This window comes from Haemaphysalis longicornis, unplaced genomic scaffold (assembly GCF_048455015.1).
Source record: "Haemaphysalis longicornis isolate Haplotype H1 unplaced genomic scaffold, Haemaphysalis longicornis Haplotype H1 scaffold_10, whole genome shotgun sequence".
NCBI classification, from domain to species: Eukaryota; Metazoa; Arthropoda; class Arachnida; order Ixodida; family Ixodidae; genus Haemaphysalis; species Haemaphysalis longicornis.
Genome location: NW_027526204.1, coordinates 87,288,764 through 87,316,544, shown reverse-complemented (window position 1 = coordinate 87,316,544; position 27,781 = coordinate 87,288,764). Strand labels below are relative to the sequence as shown.

Here is a 27,781-nt window from a genome sequence, read left to right as displayed (position 1 = left end):
TCGCTGCAAGTCCTGGACTTCACGCCCATACAAGGGAAAGCACAAGCGGCACAGCATTGCGACGACCATGGCCAACACCGGCACGACTGGCATGGCGAGGCCTAACGGCGACGTGCCTTCAAGAGTTGCGAGCACGGCTCAACCAGGCAAGGCTGATTTTATCAGTGATACTATCAGCTTTGCAAGCTCATTGGAGGAGAAGCTACAGCTTTCCAAGGCGGAGAGACAGCCGGCAACGGGGGCAGTTATCTGCGAAGTTGACGGTCTGACTGACCTTGCGAGCGGCGCCGTGTGCGTGATGTGCAGTAAGTGCGAACTCATTATAGTTGAGGTCGGGAACAAGCGGGAGGGCCTCGCATCGGTACTGGAACTCAATTGCAAAAACGAGGAGTGCCCTGCAGGAGTGACTTCTTCTGTCTACTCATTGCGCTGCCGCCATCTGCCGCAGAGGCCCCAACCTTCAACTCTGCACTGGAAGTCCCCGTGATAGCTTCGCCTTCATTGTGAAAGCGGTACTCGCTGCACGAGCGGTTACCATTGGACACGATCGTCTGTCCAGGTTTTGTGCCATTCTCCAAAAACTGGGAATCTTCCCTTAAAAAAAACTGGTCAGACTAAGCAGTGCAAGTGACCAGCAGAGGTTCAAGCTGACCGCTAAGGCTAGATCCCACCGCCGCATTCTGGTGAAGTGTGTCCGTACCGAGGATTCCACCCGCTAAAACCGTGAGGGCGCAACTTATGCGGCACGAGAATTCTAGCTTAGGACCTCAATGTGGACATTTCAGACTATATTGCCACCAAGTTTCACAATGTTTGAGCAAGAATTTAAGAATCTGCCAAAGAAATAAACTTTCAGTTGCGTTTTTCCCAGTTTGCGTTTTTGTCAGTTTTCTGAGTTTGTGCACACTATTTTTCCCACTTAGAAATATCATATTGCAATGAAAGTTTTCACAGATGTTCATTATAACACGTAGAGTGCCAAAATCTTGTTCATTAAGCAATTTGTGTCCTTAGGCATTTCTGACGGTCATAAAAAAATATATACAAGCAAGAAAAAGCCCACTACAAGTTTTTTTTTCGTGGTGAGGAAATTGAATATAAGGCTTTTTCAGGTAGATTGGCGCACTCTGAAGTTCATAACAGACCACCTAGGCTATTTTAAAGTTTCAGTAAAAATTTTTACAATAAGAAATAGTGTGCACAAAAAGAGCCATTTTTCTGCATGTCATGCTGCGTAAAATTTCATCCGGAGCAGATATTTGAAATTTGATTGCATAAATGACAAGAGGAGCTCAACCTTCACAGCCTGTGAAAGTTTGAGCCTCGTAACTTCATTATTAAAAAAAGTTTCAAGGAGCACGTCCTCTTTTAAGGTGGCGCTGCCTAGCTAATCGAGCTGGTCTCTCTCTCTCTCTCTGTGCGTGTGTGCGTGCGTGCGCGTGTGTGCGTGCGTGCAGTCTTAATTTCGATATCCGTTCCTTTTTCCCTTCACGAGGCGATTATCACTCAGCTAGTCACAATAACAGCACAGGCAACAAATAGTTTATTATAGCAAATGATTCTATAAGTTCTTTCTCTTTTTTCGCAATAAAGAAAAGTTTTCCTTTTAAAGTGCTAAGTTGTTTTTTTAAGCAATAAAGCATGGCAGTCACTAACAACTTCTGTAAGCTAAAACCATGAAATGAGTCTGTTGAAAATTCTACACAGAATGAAACAGATATGAAAGCGAATATGTTGATTGAAGGGTTTAACGCGCCGACGCAACGCAGGCGATGAGTCGCGCCGTAGTGGAGGGCTCCGGATTAATTTTGACCACCTGGGGATCTTTGACGTGCGCCGAAATCTTGTACACACAACCGTTTTTGCTTTCCGTCTCCATCTGAAAAGCGGCGGCGGCGGCCGGGAATTGAACTCGCGACCTCGTGCTCAGCAGCGCAATGCTTTAGCCACTGAGCCACCGCGGCGGATCAGAGCGAATATGTTGAGCTGATCTGCAAGCTGCACTAGCTATTCTGAAGGTTTTAAAATTCAGTGCTGGCGGGTAATCAGAATTTCAGAGAAAACTCATCTGACTGAGATGACATTTGGTCAGCTTCATGAGACGAGTGAATACAAAAATGAAACATTGCTCAGGACCCACCCGATGTTCCAGTGATGCCAAGAGATGCCAGTGAAAGAGAGATGGAAGTGATTTCGGGGTTCGGCTTGCGGAGCACATAGTTGTTGTACTTTGGAAGCCAGACCGATGGTCCGTCAGGCGCTCCATGCTCGATAAAGGAGCCTTTCATCTCGGCTGGAGATACCGTGTCCATTCCAAGCACTGAGAGAAAGAAAGAAAAAAAGCAAGCAAGCAAGAATGAATGAATAAACAAACGAATGAATGAATAAAGTGGTACCAGTTTTAGTTTGAGAACTGTGGAGTGCCACATTGAAAATTTTTTTCACTAACAACTTATAAGTAAGGGAGTGTGAATACCAAACAGTAACTTTCGAATTGAATGTCAAATTGAATTCTGAAAAAAAAAGATATCGAATATCGAATATCAATTTTTTTTTACAGGCCTCAATTTTTCATAGGTTTTTGTGCAAAAAACCAGAGGCTTCTTCGCATGTTCGGAAGTTATATGACGATCTTTTTCAACACGAAGAATGCACTTTTCAGCTCTCATTCGCAGCAGCCCACTCGCCGAACCACTATGAGGCGGTAGTTCTGGAATACGGAATGGGCGCGAAACGCATTTGAAAAAAAAAGAGACTTGCACTGGGGCTGCTGTACCGCAATCGTAGGCAACGACTAAACAGTGCCTCGCTTTCCAGGCATGAACAATCTGACGTGAAAACATGGGACAACTACAATCACGGACAACAATGAGGCACTTTGAATAACAAAAACAAATTTTATATCTAAAACCAGAATGAAAAACTACATATGCCGTCCAATTTTTATCATCATAACTGTAAAAATAAAGTTTTTGATCAAAGAGCCGTGTGCCCTCTTAAAGGAGCACAGACACCAATTTTCGGCGTTAATATTGCACAGTTCGCTTCCTTCACTCAACACAATACCCTGGCTAAAATATGAGTAGGCTGCGACGCGAAGAACATAGTTCAATTGGATCTCATCTATCGCGCAGACAGAGCAGTGTGCGGAGTGGCACTCAGCCAATGGACACCAGCGTGACATCACCCCGTGAAGCCAAAAGAAGTGACGCGACAGCACTCGCCAAAAACTCGTGACGTCACTTCACGCGCGCGGCCCCACGAGCAGTGAGCGGGCGCAACACCCTCTCAAGCAGGCGCCGGTGACGTCCGCACAAAGCGGTGAGGTCAGGCCGAGATTCTGTCATATGCGCCGTTCGGGATGAAAGTGCGGGAATTCGAAACAAACGATTTTCAGGCCGTTCAATGTAATTACCTATCGCGCGCTGAAGTATTTCAAGTGCTGTTTCAGGTTCGCCAGACCATTAAGCATCGATAAAAGCAATAAAAGCGCAACATAAAATTTTCGTGTCAGTGCTCCTTTAAGACACGATAGCGACTAACCCACGTATGTATCAACATCAATCGCCACACCAACTGCTCACTCACCCACGTTCGGCGCCGATATCTCAAACGGGTCGGTGTACGTATCCTGGCGGCTCGACGCCAGAGTGTGGCCGTACTTCTCGAACATCTTGAGCAGATGGGCCGGCCCCTGGCCCGTGATCCCCGCAACACGCTCCCAGTGGGGGGCGTAGCGCGGGTCCAGGATGACGCTCGCCGCGCTCACGAGATTCCGGATGAAGTTGCGGTCTTGCCGGTGGGTTAGGTTCAGCCCCGCCTGGTGGTTCTCGTACGAGAGGACGTGGTGGAGGATCCGGGAGGCCAGGAGGACGTCGGTGCCGTACAGGCCCGTGGGATCGGAGTGGGTCGCGTTGGTGGCCGCGCGCAGTTGTTTGGCCACACGCACGGCGCTGTAGGTGTTAAGGGGAAGCTTGTCACGCTCGAGCACGCGGAGTTGTTCCGACAGCGGTGCGAACGCGTCCGAGACGCAGTTGAAGGTGTCTGGGTCAAGCCAGCCGGCCTCCTGGTCGCAGACGCGGTTCGCCTTGCCTGCGTAGGAGACAGAGCGATGAAGGAGGAGGTTTACCTTACGTGTCATTCCATTTCGTATGCGATACAGATGATGATGATGATGCTGATGATGCTTAGTGGCTTCCCCTTTGTAACGGGGTGGCGTTGCACAGCGGCCTTAGTCGCAACGCCACTGTACAATCACCTCGCCAAAAAATACAAACAAAATAAATTAAAAAAATAATGTCAAAATAAAAAGAAAATACTTTTACGAAATTTTTGTGCTAGTCTGACTTCTTTGTTCGCATGTCTTCCCAGATTGTTCTCTGCTCTTTTCCCACCAACATTCTAACCTTCTTTTACTAACCTCTACTGCTGTCCAGTTCACTTTTCCGCTAACCTTAAAGCTAAGGGCCTCCGGAAGCTGGATGGCTCCATCACTGAGGACTGGACGGATACTTTTGCACTCCGTTACAATATGTCGCATGGTTTCTGGCTCATTTCCGCAGCCTGCGCATAGTTCTTCCTGCACCGGCTCGCGGATAAGCGTTTTTGTCCGCAAGCAACCCGCTCGGGCTTCAAAAAGCAATGCACTCCCTTTGGTACTATCGAATAATTTTTCCCTTGTGATCTCCTGCTTCCCGATTCTGTAGATATCTAAGGACTTCTTCGCATCCATCCTCTTTTTCCAGGTCGTTGTTTCTGTTTCTTTCACTTCATTTTTTAATGCCTTGGTCGTTTCCCCTGCACTTCCAGGTTTCATATACTTGTCCTGAGCCTTCTGGTTCTTTTCCTCCATTGTGTGTCCACGCTTCTCATGTAAAGATACCGTAACACTTTCGCCGCCCATCTCTGATCATCCATATTTCTAAGTCGTTCTTCAAAACATATTTTGCTCTGTGCTTCTCTCACTTCGAAGGATGCCCATCCCATATCTCCCTGCACTGCCTCATTTGTTGTTTTGCTGTGTGCTCCTAATGCCAATCGACCCACGGCCCACTGATTTACTTCTAGCCCTGATTGAATCTCTGATTTGACACACACTACTGCGTTTGAAGTAAGAGCTCCTGGCGCCATCTACTGGCTCCCCTTCAATACAAGCAACATCCTTCTGGCTAACTGCTAAAGAGGGTCCGCTGTTCAATCTTTGTGGCTTTGAGGTTATGTCTTTGGTTCTGAGAGTAACGGCCTGAGTTCGTGCCACCGCAATCCTGCATTTTTCTTTCCTGTCGAGAAATTTTTGTGTAAGAAATGTTCGAAATCAATACCTGCACTCATTTTTCTGTAAAATAACAGTGGTTAGTTATGTTTTAGGGTGTGTTATGCAGTGTGCAGTCTATCACCGTTCTTAATTGATGTTTCGCACCACGCAAGAAGAGCTGCTTCTCTACAAGAGACAAAATGGGAAGTTGCTGACCTTAGGTGCTGTAAAGGTCGTCGGGCATGTGAAATTGAAAACTGTACTTTACAAGTTGGACGCAAAGTATAGCCTGACACACGACTGCGTAAACAAATGACAGCTTTATCAATCGTCAAAGAAAAATGTCTAGAAACAGTCGCCTGTTCTTAGTACAGAAGTTAAAAATGAATCTCACTCGTGCATTGGCTTGCTTGTGAAAGGAGTACCATATTTTCGTAGATATAACCTGCTTTTGCACGTATCCTACACCCCAATCTTGCGTTCTAAGAGAAAAACAAGGAATTTATGTGCAATTAGCATAATAAACTTATTTAGCATGAGATTAAATTAACCTAATTGACATAAACCTAGGTGGCTAAACAAATGACTCGCCAGGGGGGAAGATGGTAGTAGCAGCACACACCTTGGGATCCCTTGGGGCAACTCCGTGTTACTTCTTGGTTGAAAAGGGCTCGTTCCCACCACACTCGTTCGCTGAAGGACCTTGGGCACCCATCGTAGATGACTGCCAAATTGTAAAAACACGAGACTCGTTAAATCTGCACGATACATTTTTCCCCCCTTGATATCACTACCATACTGATTAAAGGGGGGACATGGGTCTTAAAACAGCTCCTTTTAATTTTCATGTAAACTCCGTGAAACTTGCCAATCTTGCTGCATTTTTTTTTTTCCACTGATTTCAAATATGCCATTATTTTTTGAGTAAGTCAACTAGTTACCAAGATAATTAGAGATAATTAGCCATTTTTCGAGGAACAATAGACAAAGATGTTGGTCATAAAACTGTAATCTTCAGATTCTCTAACACTATGAACAATGGTGAATGCACTGTAGGAGGCAGTTTTTTGATACATAGCTTCCCACCTTCCACCTTCCCAGCTTTGATGGAAGGTTCCCAACCTTCCAAGCCCAAACTTCAAATGGTCGTAACTTCTGCTACAGACAAGATAGAATCAAGGGCGTCCGCAGAACTTTTTGCAAGGGGAGCATCCATTAACGGGGGAGGGGGGGGTATGGTTGGATAACACCAAAAAGGCGCTATTTGTGGTTACAAAAAGTACAAACAGCGAATTAGAACCAGACCTGGAGGATACACATTGGATTTCATTACCTAACAAAGAAATAAAGTTAATAAAGAAAATGCGAAAAGTTACTGTCACTTTGTAAAGAGTGGCCAGTCTCGCTGCGTGAGGGTTCTCGACTCACGCCAACTGATCACCAGCACACAGTACAATACATTCACATACATAGAACTGCACTCCGTCAATCTTCCTTGGATAGCAGCTGCAGACGCCTCAGGTTTTTCTGGGCAAATTGCGAGATGACATGCGTGATGAAGTCTGTTGAAATGGCTCACGCAATAAAGATACACTTGCCTCCCTGGATTTCAATGCAGTACAGGCGTACAAGCGTTTTGAGGGGCTGATTTATAGGTTTTGTTTCGGGGCTTGGGTGGTGCCGACATTTCGCAATTTCGAAGGAAAGGGTGTACAAGGTGATGGGATGGCACGGGAGGATGTTACACTCTCCCTACTAGGTGTAGCGGTGAAGATTTTTTGCTAGATATAGCTGCAACTTTGTCCGAAAACTGAAGTTCTTGCGGTAAGACTGCACAAATCTAGAGTTTATAAAAACAAAAAAAAAACGTCAAACCTTTCAGAATTGTTCGCTATCTTCAATAGCCAGCACAGGCAGTCTGTTTCACTGCCGTCACATGACCGGCAATGTTAGTCAGTGTCTAAAGTGCAATGTTGACCGCAGTCCTGAAGGGCGTTTCATACAGATACGCAGGACCTCAGTGTGCTAATCATTTGAGTAGCGTGGATTGTTGCGCTAGTTGGTTCACGTACATCATTCAAAAAACTTTGCGCTAAAGGACGGGACAAAGGAGAGAACGTCGGTGTCGTCCTCTCCTCTCTTCTGTCCTTCAGGGCAAAGTTATTTTAATTATGGGCCAACCAAGATGTGCACCTTTTTTGTAGTGCATAAAAATATCCGAACTTCAGTTGCCCCCCCTTGCCCCCCTTCCGGACGCCCATGGATAGAATGATGCTGTAAGTCTTATTGAACTCCTTGTTTTATGCACAGTTCGCTGGCACCTTGTCCAGCTGCATCACTCTGACAGTTTTTTTACAAAATCTGTCAGAAAATCAAATATAAAAATTTGAATCAGTTTGAATATATTCGTTTTACACAAAAACAAATTTTATATATATAACCAGAATGAATACCTACATATGTCCTCCAATTTTTATCACCATAACTGTAAAAATAAAGTTTTTGATCAAAGACCCATGATTATGACCTTAATAAAACAGAGGGAACTAACCTTCACAGCCTCGTAGCGTGACCTCGGCGAACCTGTTGGAACAGGCGTCGCACTGGCGACCTATGACCCCTGGCCGACACCGACACTGGCCGGTCACGGGGTGACACCGGTTGCTGTACGATCCGTTTGCGTAGCAGTCGCACGGGTAGCACACATCGCTGTCTTCCGGCTGGTAGTGGTTCTCCTGCCAAAGGACACCACGCCAAAAAATGAAGTCGGTACGAAAGTTCCACACACGTACACTTCGAAGACCGTGAAGCTACGAATCATTGATTTCATGCCTTCTCCAGATCCGCAGTGGTGCCTGGTACCGTCCTAGGGGTACCACAAACGGTAGTCATCTGCACAGTGTACTGTACCAGTACCGGGTGCTGCACTGGTATCGGGTGGGACGTAGCAGGTAAGACACTGGGGCAAGCAGTGGGTACCATAACTAGCGGGTATTGTACTAAGCTGTACCGGTACCAAATGCGGCATACAGGCACAACACTGGAGTAAGCAATGGGTAACTTAATTAGGGGGCACTGCACTATGGTCGATTTTCTGTTCTGCTACGCTCGGCGACGATGTCACCGACCACATACGCACGCATTCAGTGTCGGCTACACGAACACCCTCAGAAATGCAGATTGTTGAAGAATTAAGCGTCATTCCACTATGCGAAGGGGGATGAACAGTGGAGCTGTTTTGGGGTTATTGGCTGGCCACAAATTCCCGCTCAAACTGCGCCGTTGCTCTGGCGGCAAAATGTTCAGCGGGATTGCACTCCCACCGACATCGTGCACCTTCCACCTCGCCGTAATCGGGGCCCTCGACGGGCATCACGCTTGCGCTTGGCGTCCACACCCCGACCGTTGTCAATGATCTCCTTCCGCCGCCTTCGTGCCCATTGCCGCCTACCTCTTATGAGTGGGCTTCACTGTGCAACCCACAATGTGGGAAAGCCAGATTACAGAGGCCAAACTTGCTCCAATCTTTTAAGGGGGGGACGTGGCTCTTAAAACTATTTCTTTTAATTTTTAAGTAAACTCTGTGAAACTTGTCAGACTTGCTGCTTTTTCCCCACTGATTCCAAATATGGCATTACTTTTTTAGTTGGTCAATTATTTCCCGAAATAATTTCCCGGGGTGTTTGAATACAGCTCATTGAACTTTGGTGTTTGAAATGGGCATTTGAAATGGTTCCTTGCCACTGGTGCCACCGAAGTTTAACGAGCTGTAAAATTAGTTCCAAGCGATGCATCGAAAAATGGATTCTCTTATTGCACTCACCCTGGTTCATAGTGTTGGAAAATGAGTAAGATAACAGTTTTATGACCAACCCTGTTTTGTCTATTGTTCCTCCAAAAATGACTAATGATCTCTAATTATCTTGGGAACTAACTGACCGACTCAGAAAATAATGTCACATTTGAAATCAGTGGGAGGAAAGCAGCAAGACTGGCAAGTTTCACAGAGTTTATTTAAAAATTAACAAAGTTTTTTTAAGAGCAGCGTCCCACCTTAAGACAGCTTCACTTCTAAATACAGATGCACTGCTGGGAAGGAATTTTCTCAGGGGCAATAAATGCCACTTTAGTTCACAATATGAAGTGCCGGAGGCAAGAAGGTGGCCGAAAGGAGTGGCTGCCGGGCTAAAGTGGCAAAAGGGGAACGGCTTTTTTCAGTCTGCGCACAGAAGAAACTGGGCGCATCAGCCTATAGCAGCTCCGCTGCAAAAACGGCAGCGCGAGAGGCGAGGGTGCACACCTCGCAGTAGCACTCTCCGGTGGTCTTGTTGCAGTCGGCGTGGTAGCCCCGCTCGACGGGGCAGTGGCAGGGTCCGCACACGGGGTAGCCCCACCAGTTGAAGGGGCAGGGCTGCGCGCTGGCCTCGGTGCAGTACCGACCCCACCGGTTTTCGCCACACTGGCACCGGAAGCCGCCGGGGTCCTTTTCCGAGACGAGGCACTTGGACTCTGGGTCACACGGGTCCAGACTGCACGCCGCCGTGCACTGCTCGCCCACATAGCCTGCACGAGGGGGGGGGGGGGGGGGGGGGGGAGTCAAAATGACTAATTATCTCTAATTATCTTGGGAACTAATTGACTTATTCAAAAAATAACGGCATATTTGACATCAGTGGGAAAAAACAGCAAGACTGACGAGTTTCACAGAGCTTGCTTAAAAATTCGAAAAATTTGTTTTAGAGCCATGTCTCGTCTTAAAAAAAAAAGTGAGGAAGAAACGTACAATCCAGGGGCGGTATTCTCGAGTTTTGTCCCTTTTGCGTCCCTTTCAAAAGTGTCCCTTTTGGCGAGCCCTGATTGGCTAAAAGCAAACAACCGGAAGTGACGTAATGCAAGCACGGCAAACCTACTGCCAACACTTACTGCTTAACCGGAAGTACGTCACGATGAAAAGGACACAAAAGGGACGTTTTCAAAAGGGACAGTTACGAGAATCCCGCCCCAGGAAAGCATACTATCCAGTAAGAAACACACTATGGGGAATTTGCAGTGTGCAGAATTGAGAGCAAAGTAACTGGGAAATTGTATGAACCGAGAACATATCAGCGAAGGGTTCTACTGCATACGGAAAGAAATAACAGGAGACAGCTGCCTCACCGGCGTCACATCGGCACTCAAACTCCTCCCAGGCATCGACACACGTGCTGTGCTGGGGGCAAGGGCTCGAAAGGCACGGGTCTGACACGTGACAGCCGTCTCGGACGTTTTGCTCCATCACGGGACGTAGCCAGGCCTCCTTGCTGGTGCCGATGCGAACGTCCTGCGCGTTGTTCCAAGATGGGCTGCCGTTACCAAAAACCCTCGCCGCTGGAAGCCTGAACCAGCAATGACCAAACACTTTCCATGTTGAAGCAGTCCGAGCTGACAATTAGTGACCACTCCTTTAGGTAGATGTTCACCTTCCATTAAAAATAAAATACGTTGAAGATGGGCATGGATTTCATCTGCTTGAACTAGGACAGTACAGGGGAGAGGTCATTAAAACGATTTGCCGGCAGCAATGAGATGTGTGCCCTGGTGGTCAATGAAACGTGTTGAACTCCAAGCGTAGAGCTGTAAGTGCAACTTGACTGACAGCATGCATGCAGCCGTAAGCTATGAAGCAAAACGTGGAAACAGTGCTAAGGTTACTCCCTGATTCTGCCGCCCACGTGCGATGCGATGCACACATCCACCATATCTAAAATGCTCACATTCACACCAGGCTTGCAAACAGGTTCATTGCGATTGCGGTAACAAAGTAACGATAAGAGTAAAAACAAAACAATTAGAAAGGAGTGAGCAGTGACAATTAGTTGACTTTGGAAAGTTTTTCTTGACTGTTGATTGATTGTAGTGTTTAACGCGCCGACGCTACACAGGCGATAAGGAGCGCCGTAGTGGAGGGGCTCCGGATTAGTTTTGACCGCCTGGGGATCTTTAACGCGCGCCGAAATCTCGAACACAGGAGCGTTTTTGCTTTTCGCCTCCATCAGAAAAGCAGCCGCCGCTGCCGGGAAGCGTATCTCAAAACGCTTCGCTGCACAGAGCATCCACGTGACATGCCTGTTCGCGAGATGGAGAACAGTAATTCAACGCAGTCATTGGCTGCACCCCAAACCTAAAGCGACCTAAAACATACCAAATCCCCATCACTAACAAAAACGACGCCTAGATTTGAGTTTAGAAAAAATTAAATTTAGAAAAAAAAAAAAGGCAATGAACAAGAACTAAGAGATAGACCTGCTGGAACTCGAACCCAAGCCGTCAGCACAAATACTCAATGCTCTACGTTGAGGCTACGAGAGCCAGAACTGTGGGTTCCTTTTAGCAGGCGCTCAAACGAATAGCGCATGCAGTGACATCGCACATGTCACGTGGATGCTCTGTGCAGCGAAGCGTTAGGAAACACGCGGCCTGGAATTGAACCCGCGTCCGAATAGTTTTTCTTGTTTCATATACTAACAAGGGGGCGGTTGGGGGTGGAATTTAGTGGTGATGTGGTTACCTGAATGCAGCCGTAGAAGTTGGCACCGCCTTCCTCAAGCCCTCCGAGCGAAACCTTGCCCACATACAATCCCTGGATTGCCGCCGCAAACTCCTTGGACACCTGCAAGCGTTGAGTAAGCAAAAAGGAAACGTGGTGGCGGGTTTATTTGCAGTGATTGTCACTGGCGAAGCTTTACATGGATTCGGGCGAAAGAGAAATTATGCCCTCTGACGTAGATCCCGTGACGTCCTTTGGTGCCGATCATATGAACCAAGTGTGAGGATGTTATGACAAGCATAACCAAGATCCCGTGTCTCTTTTGTAAAAATTGTGACGTGGCATATCATCCCGATTTTCGGAGAACGACAGAATGCCAATGAACGAGGGTATTTCGTTTGATGATCATAACGAGGAAGAGGACTTTGGTCGAGCCACACTACTGCAACATAGACATGCATGCTAACCCCTGTAAAGCCTCAAGCACTAAAACCATGTAGCATGGACATATTTGTTCCGCTCAGACTATTATATGAGAAGAAATAAGCTAAAGCAGCTGAGTAGAGCTAAGCTTTGCCTTTCTTGTGACAAGTCAACAAAGCGCTGTGAAAAAAATTGATAGAAAGCCATACACCGCAGGGCTACTTTTTTTTTTTTTTTTGACGTGCAAAACAAGCTATGGAAAGTTTTGCAACAGGTGTATATTGAGTAACTCGGGTATATGCTACTATGAAACTCTCTTTTGCGCGCATTTGAAGACGGAAACACGCACGCACCTCGTACTGGCCGTAATCCAAGCTGAGCCACACGTCGCCCACCATCCATTTGACGGCCACGTTGTGCCAGCGGCCGTCGTTGACCCGAATGTCCTCCAGGGTGACGCTCTCTCCATCGATGGTGTACCTCAGCTGGCCTTGCTCAACCTGAGACAGAGTGTCACACGATGTGGGCACTTACCGTATTTTCGTGCGTATAACCCACACCAAAAATGCGGAAATTTCTGTGGCAAAGTAGGGGCGCGGATAATACACGGGGTTTTTCTTTAGTGCAGCTTCCCGGCACAACTAGACATTAACACTGACTAAGCCTTCCATGGCAGCGATTGCGCAAAACACAAGAAAAAACAAGAACAGCCGCACTCTTACAACTGAATTTTATTAGCGAATTGTGACTTTCGCCTTGCAGTCAGTCTATTCTACTTGCTAAATATGCGCTTTTTCTGTTTACATAGTACGGGATGTGTTGCTTGAGCAGTAGCTTTGGTGTAGCCTTTCCTGTATCAAATGTGCGGGCAATACGCGATTTTTTTTTTTTTTTCTGGCGAGCTGAAAGTGAGGGTGCAGATTATATGCAGGGGCGGGTTATGCGCGCGAGAATAGGTATCACGTGCGCAACTCGTTGTCACGGTCAGCCCATCGACAAAGGCTTCTCCCACAGAGTATTCCACCCACTTCTGTCGCATAGCATCTGAATCCATTTCCTTTGCGTCTAAGTTATCTCATCCCGTCATTGAGTTTTCCGCCTGCAAGTGCGATCAAATGTCAAGTCCCGCTGAAAATTGACGGCTTATAAGCTTTACTTCGAAATACTCATGGAAGTAGCCACAGCCTTTCTCTGGGGCAGTCATAGCACGACCAACAACGTGCCGCTGACTTTAACACGTTTTGGTGGGTGAAGCTTCCTGAGGATGAGTGTAGTTTATAATTAAGCTCTACTGAGCGACATCTGTGGCGGCCACAACCTTTTTTTGCATACCTGAGCTCAGAAATTAGCGATTCAATAACCTGCTCCCCTGCTAGAGCCCCTCTGTGCTATGCCAACGTTGTACCTTCAAACCTACATCACAACGCATTGTCATCACAACCACGACTGGCTACTCGTACCACGAGTACAATCATAGTCCCATAGGGATAATGGCATGTCATGCCTCTTCACCTTATTAGGGAGATGACAGCAGAGGAGCACGTGTTGGCAAGTAATAAAGCGGAAGCGTTATGTGTCTCATGGGGAGGTACGTTTAAGCACCCTTGAAAAGATTGAGCAGAGAGTCGACTCAAAACTTGAGGATGCGATATGTACCAAAAATACCGCGTGCCCACAGGAGGCCTGGAAGTGTGAACGAAGACCAGCCATGTCATTAACCAGTGGTTGGGCCCAGATGCCTGCTCCTAGCTGACGGGACACCCATAGGTATCTTCCAAATCTTGAATAATTGCTGAAATGACAGTTTTGCTAGTGTCTCCCTGCTAGTGGGTCACGCGCATGACCCCGCTCTGACCTCAACTGCCCCAAAGACGCCACGCAGTGTGTACATGTCAAGGCTTTCGCCTTCGCGTCTCTTTGGTGATAGCTAAAAACACCTTGGAGTTTTTCAACATCTCATTACTGCATTAGTGTCTTCCGAGTGATGGATGTACGCACGTGCAGGGACATCTGTGAGCTCTGTCCAACGTGGACGTGAATGAGAAGACCGGCGGTGGCTCGTGTGCGAAACGTAAGCCCCAGGGACCAGGGGAACTGGATGGGGCGCAGCAGGGGGTTGAAGACCAGGTAGCCATCGCCATCAAAGCGACGTACGGGTTCCACACCTGCCACAAAAAGGGGAGTTGGGAGTTAGAACAGCCTCGCAAGTGAAGGACACTTCTGAGTGCCGAGCACTTTAGGCGCTCGCCTTGTCGTCGTAGCTCACTGGCTGGACCCACGTAGGGCTACACAGCGTTCTGTAGTAGCGGCTGCCATCGCGGCGTAACCCAGAGGCTTCGAAAGCCAAGCAGTTTATACAGTCACGAGCATTCGAAACTCGTGAACCGCTGGCACTTGTCATACATCTCCCCGTTCCTTAGCACAAAGAAAACTGCAGGTACATTTGCGGCAAAATATATGCAATTAACCGGCAGCACCCACGTTCAGTTACGAATGCTCGTTGGGTTGGTTTTTACGATAGTAAGCGAAAAGAAGTGGCAGTGCTGCGCCGGCACGTGCAGGAGGAAAAGCAAGCACAAAAGAAACAGAACTCGTGCTGGTGCAGTTTCAGGCAGGGAGCACGTGAGCACTGAGAAGGCGGGAAATTTGAAGTGCATTGGGTGGTAGCTGTGAGCGAATAACGGCACACAGCCCACTATGGCGAATCACTGCTCTGCACTTCCGACAGCTTTCACATTGAGTGGAACGGCTTTTTTTTTTTTTTTCTTAATTAAGCTGATCACGTTAGCATCCCTCCTCTTTTCTGTTTTTTTTTTCTAGTAACTGACACACTGCTCGGCTGTTAATCTTTCCCGCCATACTGATAAAAGCTATGAACTACATAGAATGCGACTCTTAACTTACTAAATTATGGTATAAAATGGAATGTAGGTAGAGATTTTTCCCATAAAAATTTGCAGAAAAAAGAAAAAGTCCCCCCTCGTCTCACATGGCAGTCATTGGCCAATGTTTTTCCGTTCACCTGAAATTATTAAAGAGACCCCGCAACACTTTTTACAACTCTTTTATCTAAATCCTGAATGCTTTGAGAACGTGGTCAACAAGCACAGCCAGTGCTTAGAATATGAGGCCATAAAGTACCTCAGCCGAAAATTGCTGCTTATGCCCATCAGATAACTTAGAAACTTGCTCAAAAGATTTTTCTCTCTTTCCCGAGCCTTGACATCCTTTGAGCGCTCGGATTACGTCGGCAATTGGCTGGCTTCATTCCAGTTGCAGCATTAAATGGATGCGGTAGCCACTTTAAAAAAATCACCAAAAAAAGGAAACCAGAAATGGAAGGCGTATCTGCTGCGACAAGGAAATCTCACAGTGTTGCTTCATGCTGGCGATAATTATACCTTCCACAATGCTTCCAGATGTGAAGGAAACGGTTAAAGTGTTTATCGAAAGTGTTGCAGGGCCCCTTTAATTTTAAGTGGTCAACCTATACTCCCCCTTGACTTAAAATTTGGTTCATATGGTAGGATCTTACACTGCTTCTGCTTTGTGCTGCCAAACTACAATTATGCTTCCGCACTAGAAATGAACAACGAAACCAACCAACCAACCAACTGAATCGACCAACTGAAGATTGAGCGTTGACAAGTGTGCAACCTGCATCAGGTTGCGAGAGATAGTCTCACGTTGCAAATTGGGTGTGTTGGCACATAATTTAAGAGGCTACGTGGGTCTTTGACCAAAAGCTTTATTTTTACAGTTATAACAGTAAAAACTGGGGGGTATATTAGTTTTTCATTCTGATTGTAGATATAAAATTAGTTTGTGTAAAACAACTATATTCAAATTTATTTCGATTTTTATGTTTCAATTTTGACAGCCTTTGTAAAAAAAACTGCTGGAGGGATGCAGCTGAACAAGGTACCAGTAAACTGTGCACAAATCAAGGAGTGCAGTAAGACTAACATTCTCATTCTATCTGGTCTGCAGCAGAAGTTACAACTGTTTGAAGTTTGGGCCTGGAAGGCAAAACCGGTTTTTCTGGTTTCCACCAAGAAAAAAAGACTTGGTTCCAAAAAAAGCCCCTTAACAATATGCAAAAAAAAAAAAAAAAAAAACGGGGACAGAGACAAGACGACAAGGACTGCCAAGCACATTTCTTGTCCTGTTGTCTCCGTACCTGTCTTTTGTAGCGTAAGCTACACTGGTCGAGGTTGAGCAGTTTCGCGTGGACCTTGAAGGGCCATGCTGCGCAAGTGCGAAGAGCATTGGATTGGATTAAATTGGATTATACAATCACATCCAATTGGAGTACGTTAGTGCAGAGAATTGGGTCTGCACATTCGCCAGTCTGCGCATTCCAGAGGAGTGACGTCATAGCCGCGGCAGACGCACTGGCGCCGGCGCGTGCCCAGCTGCGTGCCTCTGTTGCGCAGTAGCCGAGTCTGGCAGTGCGCAAGAGCCGCTTGATAGCCGTTTTGCGTGGCTCCTGGAGAGCCATGCTGCGCATGCGCGAGGAGCAGTGACTGGGCTGGACCAGATTGGATTGGACTGGATTGGATTGGATTGGATTGCTGAACCTTTTTTGTGCTACTTCCTTTGAAATGTAGTCTCACCTTCGCTGCAGTCGCGTCCGCCGAATCCCAGTGGACAGTTGCAGACAAAGGTGTTCCAGCCCTCCGAGCAGGTTCCCCCGTTCTGACATGGCCGGGTGTGGCAGAAGCCGCGCCGCTCGTGACAGCCAGCGGTCGTCGCGTTGTTGGCAACAAACCTGCAGGTCGCGAAACGTGACGACACGCAGCGGTGGTGAACCCCAGCAAAACTGAAGCCGATGTAAGGGAACAAGAGTACTATAAATGGAGAAGACTGCAGTTTGAAAGATGGCAAAACGGGGTTTAGCGCAAGTGTCTGTATATTATGCGCCACAACCTTTCACATACATTTAGTGTGTTTGTATTTTTTTACTAGTAAGCTGTTTATCACCTTCAGCAACTGTCCATTTGTAGCCCTATCGTGTAGCTGTAGATGTAGTGTGTAGATGTAGTATCGTGTAGATGTAGCAAAGTTCATTTGTAGCCCTATCGTGTCCTGTATGGTACTGTTTACTTTTGGTCAAACAAAATTTCTGCTAACGCCACTTGACATTTCGAGGCTTGCGCATATGTTCGACGATTGCGTGCGTGCGCGCGTGCATGCGTGTGCGTGTGTGTGTGTTTGATACAGTTGGCTTATTATTTGTTAGTTTTGCCTAGCGGTGTCTATTATTTTTGCGTTCCTTCCATTGACATTATGTGCTCCCCCTTACTCTATGCCCCCCCTGGGCCTATAACATATCTCGAATAAATAAATAAATAAAAGTGTGCCAGACACCTTGAGGCTCAGAGGTGTATTTGTTTGAAATTACCTTAGCCCCAGGATGGATATTCTGTTCCATCAAAATCTCATGCAAAGACAAATTTTAAAGAGAATCTTTAGTGTTCTCGCTGACGGCGTCTGTAACGCAAAAACGAATGAAGTGGAAAAAAAAAAAAAAAACGCTTTCCGTGGCAAGAACTGAACTTGAGTCCCTTGCGTTATGAAGCGAGCGTCTATCCAGCTGGTCCGTTTCGACGTGGTCAAAGTAGTTTGGATTTGGAGAGGGGAGCATGGACGTGCAAAATTAGACAGAAAAATCCTGCACCTCACGGTGTAAAGGTGATGATAATCCATCACGAAACAGCTTGGCGTTCAACCATCGCCGTCGTTAGACAGAGGGGTGCCTGATTTTTTTTTTTTCCTTCACCCGTTGGAAATCAAAATTTACGCCTTGCGCATGGCAGTAAAATTCCTTGGGGACTACGCCAGCATGGAAGATAAATGGAAGTTCCACCCACGACGCCGCTACAAGAAATTTGTTTTCCTGCATCCAAAATGTCACCACCACAGTCTTAGCACTGAAGTGATACGATCAAATGGAACTAGAGGCCCCCTATAGAATTACATAGCCATGTTTCTTGGTGGTGGATTTGATAAGGGGCTGCCAATCACATTAACAATGTTCGGTGACATCAGAAAGACCTCGCTAGAAAGTGGCTGGGAGTCACCACTGTTTATCTGTTTTCTTCAATGTTTCGATTATATCAATTTGAAGTTTGAAGATAATATGGTATCATTGCTACAGGAACAAAGCAGTCTGTCTAATAAACATCTTAAGACCAGTGTCCCCACTTTATTTATTTATTTATTTATTTATTTATTTATTTATTTATTTATTTATTTTACCATCAAGGCCAAGGGCATTACAGAGGGGAGTGGGGACTCATGTAGGGGGAGCAATACAACGAAGAAATAAAACAAAGTGCAGCAGCAACAACAATTATACGTGTTCGCTTAACACCTGTTACATTGTTAATAATGCAGCGCGGAAGCGTTCGTTATCTTGGATGCCAGTAATTTGACCGGGAAAGTGGTTCCATTCATTCAATGTGCGAGGAATGAATGACTGACAACAAGTGTTAGTTAGGCATGTCATAATGCCTACTCTGTGAGGGAGGTCAGTGCGGGACAAAACATACGAAGGTGGGGAAATGAGGGCTGTGCGTAAAAAGGAGTTGCGGCAATAAATTTTATGAAACAAGCAAAGTCTACTGTATTTGCGGCAAGTAGTCAGATGAGGTAGCTGTAAGGAATTTTTCATGGATATAGCACTAGCTGTTCTGCTGTAATTGTGAAGACTGAAACGAGCGGCGTTGTTCTGGACAAGTTCTAATGATTTAATGAGAGTTTCAGAGCTGGGGTCCCAAATAGAAGGTGCGTATTCAAGTTTTGACCCAACGAAAGTGTTGCACAACAGTGTTTTTAAAGAGACCGGTGCGGAACGAAAATTGCGGCGTACGTAGCCTAACATGCGATTAGAGCTGTTAATTAAATTCTCAACATGCAAAAACCAGGTTAGATGATCAGAAATATGTGCACAATGGCCCCCCTTTAGGGCCCGATGATGCCATTTCCCAAAAAGGCAAAGAAGCCTCACTTGTTAAGATCGACAAGCTGGTGATCAACGTAGAGGTCACGTATGCATCCCACAAAGTGCATCTGCGAGACGGGGAAATGCGTCGGCAGGTCAGGCAGGCCACCAATTTGCAGAGGGCCGGTCAAGTCCAGGAAGCGATAACACGTCTGCATCACGTCTGCGCATCTGCGGGGGAGAACGTTCGGAAAAACAGTAAACGCGCAGTCCACAGCCACAGTTATGACAAGAGGTTTCAATATAACGACTACCTTTCTGACAAGCTTTGCAATGTCATCATCTTTGTCATTTATTTATTTATTTCATTTATTTTACCCTCAGGGCATACAAGCATTGTAGACGGGAGGGGCTCACATAAAACAGCAAAAATGATGTCAGAAGCACGCGACAAGTGCTTAACCATTATACACACACAAAAAAATACAGTAAAGAAAGTAGAGCAAATGCACTAATTGCAGCCGTACACGCAATCACTTTGGAGCAAAAGAAAAGCAAATGGTAAACGTACATCATTCTCCGTAAAAGAACACAGAAACAGCCGATCGACACAAGCATACAATACACTAATAAAGAAAGAAACATTACACAACGAAAACAAAAAAGCACTCCTTACTAGGAATAGAAGACAAAAAAAAAAAACTTACAACAAATTTGAATTTGACAATGCTTCCTGGAAATGGTCAGGGTTAGTAATGCAAGCTAATGAAGCAATGAAATTATTACCAACATCACGCACTCTTCATTATTTATGAGCAGTTTAGTTTGAACTGCCTGTAAGTCTTCACTACAAAACCAACTTCTCTAAATTTTGACCCCAACAATTTTTCACCTTGACAACCATCCGCAACCTCCTATTCTATCTCTCTGATCTAACCTTCTTAATCTAAAAAAACAAACTTTTGGGTAATGCCGTACGCTGACTGGTCACAGAATATGCTCCTGTTAGGATAAAGCCAACCAGCACATTGCAATTTTGCGCAGTCTATTCCAAGCTAACACCAAATAACATCAAGTGCTTTCCTCCTTTTTTCCCTTTAGTGCACGTAAAGAACACCAACCGAATTTCATGACCATGTTTCCGTCAGCCAAAATTTCGTATTAACTGAGCTCACTTTGCAGAAGCCTACCAGTCTTGCAAGACAAGTCTTGCCAGGGACAAGAAGAAAGCAGAGTGAATCAGGGAACAAACGTGTGTTAAGGACATATTAGTAGAAATTAAGAAGAAGAAATGGACATGGGCAGGGCATGTAATGCGAAGGCAAGATAACCGCTGGTCATTAAGGGTAACAGAGTGGATCCCTAGAGAAGGCAAGCGTGGCAGGGGGCGACAGAAAGTTAGATAGGCAGATGAGATCAAGAAGTTTGCAGGGATGAATTGGTCGCAGTTAGCACAGGATCAGGATAATTGAAGATCTATGGGAAAGGCCTTTGCCCTGCAGTGGGCGTAGATATGATGATGATGATGATGATTATTATGATGATGGCGGCGGCAACGATGATGACGACAACCAGTTTTGTATACTTTTTTTGTTCCAGAATCTGTCCGCGCTCAGCTTACACCACTCGCGTTAAACCAAACATACTGCTGGAACAAAACACACGAACATTCTGCAAGTCTGCGGAACCACTTTACGCAAACATCTCATGCAGCATCCATTTAGACGGAAGCAATTTGGAGCCCAAGCACCCTTCTCTAAAGTGCACAGTACACAAACACGACCTTCTAAGCAACGTCCTTACCTGTCTTCGAGATAATGCGTCGTCCTGTTGGCACAGTTGTAGTTGCCTAGGCGGTTTTGGAAGCGGGTGGCCAGCACGGAGTCGCAGCCATCGACAGAGAGTGTCACCGTCTGCAAAAAAAGGCATGTTAAAATATTTGAACTAAAAAAGGAAGTGGTGAGACACAAAATCAACTTGTACGAAAAATTCAAGGCTTTTTCAGTTGACAAAGTGTTGCAAATAAACAGCCTTCTTTATACCACAAACACACAGAAAAAAATGGCAAGACAAAAAACATAGTAAAACAAACCCAGGCCTAGTAAAAACTTTGTAACACCTTCACGGGGGACAATGTAGAGAAAATGCAGTATTCGAACATCTTTGAAAGTATAGACATTGCGGTCAAACAGTGCTCTCTTTTTGTAACTGTATCTTAAGCAAAACAGAAAGGACCAAGTTCATGGCCTCTGCTGTATATGAGGGACACGTGCAAGCTAAGAGCTTCGTAGCATGGCCATCGCAGTCGCAAGAAAAGAATTTTAAAGTTAAGAATGGTGTAATTAGTCCATTCCCATCGTTAATAATGCCTTCCTACTACGGTCAAAAGAAAAGCTAAATTTAGCAGTGCCATTTTTAAATGACAGTAGTAATATTGCTGAAACATGTAGGCATTCACTACAGGGCAATGAATAACCAGCTATGTTCACTTGGTGAGATTTTACATGTATCGCTTCCATTCGGTGCCTTCGTGCTCACATGCTTTGGGAGGTCCCAAATAAACAGCTGTGCTTTGGCACTACTGTCTACTGCCTTCTCATATCTGCAAACCTCGCTGGGCTGCCGTGCATGCCGGGGCCCATGTGGTTGACACGCCGGGAGGTAGCGCGGTGGCTTGCGCCGGAGCGCTGGCCCTAGGAACCCAACATTTCCGCAATGTTTCTTGACAGTTATCGCATGCCACTCTTATTTTATGATTTTTGAAATCAGTGGGAAGAAAGCAGCAAGCACGACTGGCAAGTTTCACAGAGCTTACCTAGAAATTAAAAGGAGCTGTTTTAAGAGCAGGGTCCCCCCTTAAATAGATAAACAATAAAAAGAAAGGGGCCGGGAAGAGGTCGAAGCGAAGGCGGACTACTTGCCCGGTTGTAGTAGCTGACTTCCACCTGGTGCCACTGGCCGTTGCTGACCTCGGTGGGCATGGCGACCGACACCTGGCTCATGTTGACACCCGTCGAGAAGGAGAACACCACCCTGCCTCGCACCACCTCCAAGGCCACGAAGTCGTGCATGTCGTTGTAGCGGCCATTGTACAGTAGCAGGCCATCGCGCTTCTGGGTGGCAAAGCTTCACGGCCGTGGAAGAAGAAAGAACACAGACTGTGCTGTTAAATAGCTTCCTCAACTGATTTTTGGGGAAGCCACTAGCAACTTAGCTCAACCACATAATTACAATGCTGTATTAAAATAAAGTGCCATAGCCGTCCCAACTCGAAAGCCTTGCTTCACCAAGAACCAAGTGAATTATCGCTTCCACGGAATCACTGCCAAGCACAGGAATTATTCACAGGGGTGTGAAAGAGGAGAGCTCCCAACTAAATTTCACCGGATGTTCTGAATTTCTAAAAAAAAATTAAAATTTTCAGGGTTTAACACGCCAATGCTACAACACCTGGGCTTAATCCCAACTTTAGAATTAGATACATTAATTCTAGAATTCAATTAATTCTAAATTCGCAGAGATCTTCAATGTGCACCAAAATCTTGGCACGCGGGTGATTTCGGTTTCCGCCTTTACCGGAAAAGCAGCCATCGCGGCTGGGAATCAAAGCCACGACGTTGGCCCAGCTCAGCAGCACAATGCCAGAGCCACTGCGTCATAGCAGCGGGTTGGACGTTCAGAATCAATGCAGATATCTAGCTTCACATTTTTCTTCTTTCCCAAAACCGTTGGAAAATTCGATCGAAGCAGCCTCCCCATGCGCTGTTTCCACGTCCGTCTACGTGATGGTTCGCACTTACCTGAGACGCAGGTGCATGCGGTGACGCTGCTTGAGCGACGGAAAGGTCACGTAAGAGCCACGGTTGAAGGAGCGCGCCCGCAGCTGGCACTGGCTGTTCGTCCAGAGAGGGTCTTCCGTGCAGTTGCCGCAGTCTTGGCCGGTACAGTTCTTGATCTTGGTCTCGCAGTTTGTCCCTATTGGGAGTAGCAACAGAGGCGAAGCAAAGAAACAAATGAAAGAGAACAGAGAAAGAAGGGCAGGAGGAGGAGGCAGGAAGAATGAAAGAAAGGATGGAAGGATTATAGAGAAAGAAGGAAGGAAGGAAGGAAGGAAGGAAGAGAAAGAAGGAACACAGGGAGAGATGTAGAGAGAGAGAGAGAGAGAGAGAGGGGAGGGAGGGCATTTTATTTAAGTTTCCAGTGCACACACCCTGCTTCGCGGAAAAAAGCGACAACTTTTTCGAGGCCTGTTTGCTTTCGATTTAATTTAATTTTGTTGGTAAAAGAAAAGCACAGAAGCTAAGAGTAGATAAGTTTGGCCCACTCCAGCTGAGTTTAAGCTGTACAGCTGTTGCTGAGAAAAGAGGTGCTCTACGGAATGCTTGAATGTAACCTATCAAATGCCATGAAGCACAGCTGTAACGTCCACAGCTATAACGAACATTTACTTACGACACAAACTACCGCATCATGCATTAGGGCGGCAAAAATACGGTTGCAATGAACACCTGTTCTGATGAACAAGTGTTGGGTGACCATCACCTCCTTTTCCTAACAACTGAGGCCACTCAAAGAACCGTAAGCTTCAGACAAACCGTAATCTTGCAGAGTGTTCCACTCATTGCTTCACTACACCATGTTTTAAATTTTGCTGCCCACTAAGCCAGCGTTAAATCAGATTTTAAGTCGCCGCACCTGTGTCACGAAATCATACCTCTCTGCACTTGACACATACCGTGTTGTAGCTGCACCTGTAACTTCATGCAGATGGGTTTAGCGAGACATTTAGCACATGGCATAGTCTGACGCACTACTCATCCTGTTCAGGCCGAATAATGGAATGTTCCCTGTTAGTTGCTCATGTATCAAAGGCATGCCGCGTTGGTTTCTACTTGTCAGTACCAAAAAATGGGCACTTCGTGGCGGTTGTGGTGAAATGAACGGTTTGGTACCTGCAAAGCCGTCCTGGCAGACGCAAGTGTATCCGGATTCTCGCCGAATGCATGTCCCGTTCTGGCCACAAGGATTCGAATAGCACAGGTTGATCTCAATGTCGCAGTCGTACTTCCTTTTCATACCTGCAACAAAAAGCAGGGGTTGTCGTCGGGGTCGTCGTCGTCATCATCATCATCATTGTGTCCGTTGCCGGAGAAAGGCCTCTCTATATCTCCCCAACTATTCCGGTCTTGAAATGCCCGAGTCCATTCTTTGCCTTCACATTTTTCTACTTCACGGCAAGGCACAAAACGGGTCATAAATAAATAATAAATTCTAATAATAGCAAATCAAATAATAATAATAATTAAATTAAATAATAAAAAATAAAATTCGTAAAATCTCCAAAAAGTCATAAAATATTTGAAACAGGTAAAAAAAAAACACGATACAATGGAATAAAGAACAACCTTGGCACTAGAGGGACCTACACCGTCTTCTAGGTACGCCTCCACAAATGGTAGCACACAATATCCCCATTGGAAATCCAATTTTCTCACGAGACGAGGCGAACATTTCAAAAGCGGCCACAACATGAATGAAACGCTTGGGTTCTGGTAACAATAATAGGAACAATTTGGGATAACAAACGCGCCTCCAAAGGGCAGAGCATACAAGATACAGCTAAACTAGCAAAGTCTCGTTTTCTAATCTTGAGTAGCTCATTAGAACGCAAGACTTTTAACGCAGCCAAAAATACATATAAGCAATTTTCTGGAACTACCATGGACAACATGATACACTTTTTCCTTGTAGCGTCAGTTCTAGTCTCCTTTTTACCTCTCAAAAATTTCTTAACGATTCCCTGATTATTGCTCTCCTTTCCCCACTCAAAACTCTCTAATGTTTTAAAGCGAAAGCTTTATTACAGGGTCCGATGGCCTTCTGTCGAAAAACTAATGCATTTCCCCATAGACCGGTTGGTAGACAGAAAAGCTCTGATAAGATCTCCGGACACACGGCGCGTGCGTGAAACCAGGCTTCCATTGTGTCAAAATGGTTACTCGAAAACCGCGAGAAAGGAACAGTCCTAGATAAGACAATACATGCATCGATCATGAAGAAGGAGTGTAATAGTAGACCTTTATCTCATAAACCACGTACTGGAATACACTTAGGTCGTTCGTAGATGCGTTTACTAAGTGCGCGAAAAATCGTCGCATGGGTTCGTTGTTCATTTGCGATTTGGGTCTTTGAACGTTTGACGATTGATTGGGCGCACTTTTAGCGAATGTTTGAAGCACTTTTGACATAGTTTTGATATCAGAAGCTTTTGCGCTTCTCTGAACTTTCTTTAGGAAGTTTTCTTCACTCTTCTTTTTTCCACAAAGTTTTTCACTCTTTCAGATTCCTTTAACTTGCTCTACAAGGAGGGGGTTGGAGATCTATGGGAGAGGCCTACATCCTGCTGTAGACCTAGATAGGCTGGTATTGACGATGATTAAGTGAAAAGAGACAACAGTGCGTTCCAGCCTACCCGTGAAGCCTATGGGGCAGCGGCAGGCGAACGTGTTGACTGGGTAGATGGGCCGGAAAAGGACTGTGTCCGACGCAACGAACGAGGACGCGTTTCCAAACTTGAGCACCGACAGGCATTCTTCGAAGTTGATGCATGGCTCACGAACGCACAGGTTGTCGTCAAACGGCAGCACCTGTAAGAGAGATAGGCACGAGGTGCTGAAAACTTCCCCGAAAGCGGAATGGCCACTTCCAACGTAAATAAACACTTTCTAGCTCCTTGGCCAATTCTCTGTAAGGGTAGTTCGCTTCTGACGTGGATAAACCCACCCCAGCTGATTCAGAAAAAACACCTCTTCCGATATGAGTTAACCTTTTACAGCTTCTTGGCCAATCCCCCTGTAGGAACACCCCACTTTCGCTACGTTGAAAAAAATTAAAGTCGTTCCACTCAATGTGAAAGCTATCGGAAGTGCAGAGCAGCGATTCGCCATAGTGGGCTGTGACACCGTTATCCACTCACTACTACCACTCATCACGCTCTTCGCCGCCTTGTCTCATTCCTCTCCTGATGAATTCAACGGGGGTTTGTTCAACGCATTTCAAATTTCCCGCCTTCGCAGTGCTAACACGCCCCCTGCCTGAAACTGCGCCAGCGGGAGTTGTGTTGTGTGGCAGTGCAATGTCGGCACGCCGCACGTGCCGGCGTTGCACTGCCACTTTTTTTCGTGTACTATCGTAAAAACCAATCCAATGAGCGTTCTTAACTAAATGAATGCGGGCGCTGCTGGATAGTTACGTATACTTTGCCTTAAATGTACCTGCAGTTTCCTTTGCACTAAAAAACGGGGAGATGTATGACAAGCGCCAGCGGTTCACGAGTTTTGAATGGCTATGACTATTTAAACCACTTGGCTTTCAAAGCCTCTGTGGGACGCCACAACGAAAGCTGCTACGACGGAACGTCATGGGGCTCTACTTGGGTCCAGCGAGTGAGCTACGACGACAAGGCGAGCCCCTAAAGTGTTCTGCACTTAAAAACATTGAGCTTTCTGGCCAACCGCCATGTAGGATACATTTATACTTCTGGTATATCCTCCTGAGACCCAAGACATGACGTAGTAAAAACCAGTGAATTTTTTTAAATAATTGAATTTATTAGAGTAAAGAAATAATTCTGATGTCATTCTTTATTTGCTATGACGTTTCGTTGAAAAGTTATCAGATGTGCAATATATTGCACACGGGGACTAAGTTGTCAAAAAAACATGAAACATGACGACCTAGACAGTGTGTGTGTCTCTGTTGTGTGTGTTATGTGTGCGTGTGTTATGCGTATGTGTGTGCGTTGTGCGTGAGTTGAGTTGTGTGTGTGTGTATGTGTGTGTTCGTGTGCTGTTGTGTTGTGTGGGTTTTGTGTGCTGTTGTGTGTGTGTGTGTGTGTGTGTGTGTGTGTGCGTGTGTGCGTGCGTGTGTGTGCGCGCGCACGCATGTGTGTGTGCCTCGGTGTTTCCAATGAAGATAGAGAAGCCGATTGGCTATGGAAAGGTTCATTATCTTCTTGAAATCATTAGAAACGGTTGCCTCACTCTGCCATGCTCACCAAACATCTGCGTTGACGAGCAAATTATTCCCTTCACTGGTAAGTGCCCAATTAAGTAGTTCATTCCTGGTTAGTCCAACTGGACCGGGCTGAAGAACTTTATCTCGGCCAGCCCATAAGGACTTGTGTTAGATTCTGAAATCTTTCAGGGGAAGGAAGCCTAGCACAAAAGAAACAACATGTTAACGATGCTGCTTGTCCCTATTTACCATAGTCCTCTAAATAATTTCGAGGGCAGAGGCATCGGCGCCATCTCAAGAGATTTTTTTATTATTTATTTACAATAAAAAAATCCTGGGCCATCTCCACTAACGTGAAACCTGTGGAGGGGCTAAGCAGGCAGTGTATAAGTGTATTCTTGGCGGCTTGGCGTTTTTGCCAATGGAGATGAAACCGTTGGGAGGTAGAGGTATACAGCTTTGCTGTAGGAGTCCCTTGTCTTTGAAGCACGAAGCTCCCCAGCGCAAGAAGCAAACGAATTCCCCGGTGTTTTTTTAGTACATGTTACGAAGCGCTCCAGCGCAAGGTGTAAACGAGTGTCCCGGCGTTTTTTTTAGTAGGCGCTACGTTCTAGCG

At 46.0% G+C, this 27,781-nt stretch overlaps 1 protein-coding gene across 1 annotated transcript in view; it reads right to left on the bottom strand.

Moving 5' to 3' along the window:
- Stan (Protocadherin-like wing polarity protein stan) overlaps window positions 1-27,781 on the bottom strand; it is a 64,249-nt gene that overhangs the window by 22,632 nt on the left and 13,836 nt on the right. The window contains exons 5-20 of the mRNA XM_077691582.1: window positions 25,622-25,796; window positions 24,102-24,227; window positions 22,950-23,124; window positions 22,071-22,275; window positions 20,953-21,062; window positions 19,216-19,380; window positions 16,820-16,974; window positions 14,202-14,368; window positions 12,557-12,703; window positions 11,802-11,903; window positions 10,412-10,574; window positions 9,555-9,817; window positions 7,806-7,989; window positions 5,877-5,978; window positions 3,589-4,092; window positions 2,141-2,320 (exon numbers count right to left, since the gene is read on the bottom strand). Of these exons, the coding sequence (XP_077547708.1) occupies window positions 2,141-2,320; window positions 3,589-4,092; window positions 5,877-5,978; window positions 7,806-7,989; window positions 9,555-9,817; window positions 10,412-10,574; window positions 11,802-11,903; window positions 12,557-12,703; window positions 14,202-14,368; window positions 16,820-16,974; window positions 19,216-19,380; window positions 20,953-21,062; window positions 22,071-22,275; window positions 22,950-23,124; window positions 24,102-24,227; window positions 25,622-25,796 (2,923 nt within the window). The remainder of the gene's footprint in view (window positions 1-2,140; window positions 2,321-3,588; window positions 4,093-5,876; window positions 5,979-7,805; window positions 7,990-9,554; window positions 9,818-10,411; window positions 10,575-11,801; window positions 11,904-12,556; window positions 12,704-14,201; window positions 14,369-16,819; window positions 16,975-19,215; window positions 19,381-20,952; window positions 21,063-22,070; window positions 22,276-22,949; window positions 23,125-24,101; window positions 24,228-25,621; window positions 25,797-27,781) is intronic.